Source organism: Macrobrachium nipponense, chromosome 42 (assembly GCF_015104395.2).
Source record: "Macrobrachium nipponense isolate FS-2020 chromosome 42, ASM1510439v2, whole genome shotgun sequence".
In the NCBI taxonomy this organism is placed as follows: Eukaryota; Metazoa; Arthropoda; class Malacostraca; order Decapoda; family Palaemonidae; genus Macrobrachium; species Macrobrachium nipponense.
Genome location: NC_061103.1, coordinates 52,046,031 through 52,051,030, shown reverse-complemented (window position 1 = coordinate 52,051,030; position 5,000 = coordinate 52,046,031). Strand labels below are relative to the sequence as shown.

Below are 5,000 nucleotides of genomic sequence, written 5' to 3'. Positions count from 1 at the left end.
GAGCCTTGGGAGCCTTGGTGAACTGCTTGATTAAGCCGACCTTGATGTGCAGCGGTGGGAAGAGTATTCTGTCTCTGTCCACCAAAGGGTCGTTGATGACGTTCCTTTCTTTGCAAGGCACCAATTCCTCCTGCACAGGCCAGTCCTTCTTCGTGTAATGCTGAGCACGGTCCCTACTATCCCACATGCACAGAAAACATGGGTACTTGGTGAAGCCAGACTGTTGTCCCAATAAAAAGTTCACCATCTTCAGGTCAACACAAATAAACCACTTATGCTGACCATAACCAATTTTCTCCAGCACATACTTCACCGCTTCATACTGCTCCTTAAGTGTAGTCGAGTGAGCCAGGGGTATAGAGGCAAACTGGTTGCCGTTGTGTAGCAGAACACATTTCAGTGATTGCTTGGGTTCGTACTGTGGCACTCCAAGCTTGAGCAGAAGCTGCGCAATATCTGCACGGTACACCAAGTCCTTCTCTTCAGAGAAAAAACGGAGGTACTCTTGATGCCTGTTGCGAAAGAAGCTGATGCGAGCACTGTCAGAGAGGAGTTTTTTTTCCTTCAGTCTGGATGCCTTTGACAAGCTGAGGTCGCGAACTAGATCATTCAACTCCTTTTGGGAAAGTGGATGTGGAGCATCATCTTCAAGAACCACTTCTTCTTCTTCTTCTTCTTCTTCATGTCCTTCAATACTGGAGGCATCTTCGTCACTAATGTCAAGAAGTTTTCCAAAGATAGGCACTGGAATTTCGTCACAATGAGCTACAGGACGACGTGCTGATTGAAGATCAGGATACTTGAGGCTGCCCCGGTTCTTTCTGTTGATCCCAGTCACATCAACAGCGCAGAAGTAGCATTCAGTGACATGGTTTGTAGGCTCCTTCCAAACCATGGGAATTCCAAAGTTCAGACTCCTCTTGCCATTGGTCCACCCACGTAGAGTCTCGGTGCATGCCTTGCACACCATGTGTTGCGCCCAAGCTTTATCCTGGTCACCAAGTTTAATACCAAAATAAGCATGGTAAGAACGCCTTATGAAACTTGTGACTGGCTTCCTATTAGGAGCAATGGTGTATTCTCCACATATGTAGCAGAACACGTCGGGCTTATTTCTGCACGATCTTCTGGCCGAAGCCATCTCATTCACCTGCAAAACAAAAATATGTACAAATTAGTCATAAGTTGGCGCATGTAGGTATTGTACATTCTTCAGAGTTCGTTATTTCAAGAAATACAACTTTTTTGTATCATTATCACAAAATTACAACCGGCGGCTTCACGTTTAGTTGCCACTTCCACTGTACACAACCACCGCAGCCCACCGCGTTCCGTGTTTGGTGCCACCAGCACGACAACGCAAATATTCCGCAACACACATGAAGCGAAAACACCCGAACATGCGCTGGTGGAACTTCCTATACACTCCATGGGGCGGCTGCCCCATTAAGTTAGTTTTGATCCACCAACTTTATGCTTTGACGCACCAATTTTTTGAAGATTTCGAGGTTTTTATGACTTTTCGACATAATCACCCAGAACTATCGGACCTGAATACTTCTTGTCATTAAAATAATAATTTCCAATAAAAAAAAATATTCGACATGGCATTTTACCCCCACCAACTTCTAAAATGCTCCAAACAAGCGTACATGTGAACAAAAACGTAAAAATACATGTGGCCACAGCTCAAAAACTTGACCTGATTGAGCAAAACCAATGTGAGTTTTGGATTCAGCGCATCGGATTCGTCCTAAATCAGCTGAAAAAACGCAGACAAATTTGTTGTTGACCAGTGAATTGACAGGAATTGAAGCATCAAGTATCAGGAACAAATCCTAGACATAAATTGTGCCAGAATCCTAGTGATTTTCTGTTTAGTCTTTTGTTAAGTGGTTCAGAAGTTGCACTATATTAATTAAAATATAATAATAAAAAATGAAACGTTCAAGCAAACTCGCTGTGTTAAAAGGGTTAACTCACTTATTTGGTTAAATTATTCATTTAACATATTTATAAGGATGGTCAGCACACTGTGCATTTGGCCATTTACTATTTGGCTCTCTCTCTCCTCTCTCTCTCTCTCTCTCTCTCTCTCTCTCTCTCTCTCTTATATATATAATATAATAAATATATTATATATATATTATATATATATTATATATATAAATATAATATATATATATATATATATATATCTATATATATATATATAAATATATCTATTTCAACGTCTTTTTTATAGAAATTTGCTGTTCAAATGCCACCATTAAATATGCAGGGAACTGTGTCGTGATTGTTTATAAATTGCAACAGAGTGAAGAGTATCATTGTTATAGAAGGAAGTATACTATATGCTTAGAGCGTTTTCTAATACTTTCATTCTGATGATTCAGTAAGTAACATCTCCTAATTGTTTTTGGTTTCATGTTTGGCATGAATTTGAGTTTCCTACATTTGTGTCTCTTCCGTCTTTTCTGAGGAATTTAGAGAGGATTTTTTTTTTTTTGTGTGAAATCTTCTGGTTACTCTACTTGAATAGATAGCCTTATTAAAAATTACGGAATCAAATAAACCTTTTCTCTTGTCTTCATCTGGAGAGTTTTAATTTTCACTTCAGACTGTTTATTGATTTTAGGTTGCTAAGAAGCCTTTTTTTTTTTTATGATATTGTGAGTTTCACTACTTTCCTCTCTGTGATCTGTTATGTTCCTATCTGATAATGAGCTTTTATTTTCTTTATGGAATGGCTCTCTTTAAACTTCAGTATCTTTTACCTCGTTTCCAGCTGTACAGATTTCTCCGGAACCGATTCTCTTATCATCTCTTCGCTTCCTCTAGAGATCTTCAATCCTATTGTTGTGTCACACACTTATACATCAAGGTTCATTCTTTGTAAATGTTTTTTACTTTTCTAATCAAGTCACTTCAGCAAGTCACTGTTGATATCCTTTTATCCAGAGTTATTGATTTTTGGTCGTTAAAGTTAAGGCAATCCGATACACAAAGAAAGTTTCTTTTTGTCCCTTCCTGCGCTCTAAAGTTTCCGCTAATGTTAGAGACTTTATATGAACCTTTTATAATCATGCAATAATTAGAACTTGCAAGTTTGATATTATAGGTAAATGTTGGATTAATAATAAAACTTGGTTGGTCTCTGTATATTAAATATAGACGTGTTTATCCTAATATTTATGGGACATATCTTTATTGGGATGGTCTATTTTAATTTACGTCTGGGTAGAGTCTCATTATTGTATCAATCTAATTTTACTTTTAAAGTCTGGCGGACTTTCTGCAGCCGTCGGCCCCATGCATATTCCGTGCTATGATTATATACATGGCAGTTTATTGTGGTACCTGAAAGGTTAAAACCTTAATCATATCAACATCTTTGAAAAACTATAGGAAAAAAGAAATGAAAGGAAGTCATAAAGAATTGTCGATGTAGACCATGATATGACTGGTTTCACACTCTCTTAGGTAGTGTATAGAACCAGTCATTATTTCATGATACATGTGAGGTGAGTTACTCATATCATAAATGGCAAAAGAGCTGTGGTCAAAGAAAACTTTGAGACAGGCATCAAATCCAACCAAATTTCTTTAAAATGCAACATCAACCCTCCTCTGATGATTGTTGTGAGTTTGTGTATATCAGAAATATTGCCTTTTTATTATTCATTTGTTAAGGTTTATTTGCATAAGTTTCAAGTATCTATTAGACATTTATTCATGTACTTTTAATGTTATATTGCCTTTTAGCTTTATTCATTTGTTCATGGAAATTCAACTATTTCATATTGTTCATCATATTTCAGGATGCTGCTGCTCAAGCAATGGCCGGACAAATTCAAAACGCAAGTCAAGCGGTGTACATTGCTGGCAACTCTGCTGTAACACTCTGTAAGTAAAAGTGAAATGTGGGTTCCCGTTATTATTAGTGAATGGCTAGTTTTTAAATAATTTTTTTCTAATAGTTTGCTTCTAATAGTTCTCTCAGACGAAGAATTACTGCGAGTTTTCCAATTATCATTGGCAAATTGTTCTTTGATATGGATTGCAGACTTAATTAGATTTCTTCATCGAATATAAGTGAAGACATTATTGAAAGATTTGTTTATTTAATATGCAGAGTAAATAGTAACTATAAAACGTTAATGTTTTCATTTATACGCAGAGTAAATAGTAACTATAAAACGTTAATGTTTTCATTTATTATGGCAGGAGTTGGTCATAATAAGACACAGTAAAGGATGGGATGAAGTGGACAAAAAATAGGGTTATTATTGGTTACATTCATATATTAGGGTGTCGCCTTGTAATTGTTATTTTCTGACCTGCGATAATATTCGCAAGTATCGGTTTGTATACATCACATCTTAGACAAGTATCATGTCTGTGATGATATTTCTTCTAAGTCCCCATCGATAATCGTTGTTTCTTGTATGTAGGTTTTAAGATGGTAAAACCCATAGTGAAATAACAAGTTATATTTAACAAGTTTACATCGCGATGATATTTCTTCTAAGTCCCCATCAATCGTTGTTTCTTGTATGTAGGTTTTAAGATGGTAAAGCACATAGTGAAATAACAAGTTATATTTAACAAGTTTACATCACAATGATATCTACAGGAAGATTTGAATAGCTCTTCCAGCGAAGAGGTGTGATAGAAGTCTGATATACAATTCTGTTGTGAGAACATTAGTCGAGCGACATATTGCACAATGTTACACAAACATCCGAGTATACGGATCTAGGTCTGTGACATAGGCACAGACTATCATGAGAACGTCAACATGTATTTTGCCAATGGGGCATCGGTTGGCGTTACCTTTTTAAACTGATGATCCAGGTGTCTTCAAATGAAGATGTGATACAAAGCGTTGTCAAAGCAACGTCAAGGCAATGTCAGCTATTCACTAACTGTTATATACAAATGCTGCAAGATCCTACTGGAATACAGGAGTCATCACATTAACACAACAACATGTTTCT

The 5,000-nt window shown here is 36.8% G+C and overlaps 1 protein-coding gene across 1 annotated transcript in view; it reads left to right on the top strand.

The window, feature by feature from the left end:
* Nucleotides 1-5,000, top strand: part of LOC135213384 (carboxypeptidase A4-like) — a 78,297-nt gene that overhangs the window by 27,591 nt on the left and 45,706 nt on the right. The window contains exon 16 of the mRNA XM_064247360.1: nucleotides 3,822-3,906. Coding sequence (XP_064103430.1) covers nucleotides 3,822-3,906 — 85 coding nt within the window. The remainder of the gene's footprint in view (nucleotides 1-3,821; nucleotides 3,907-5,000) is intronic.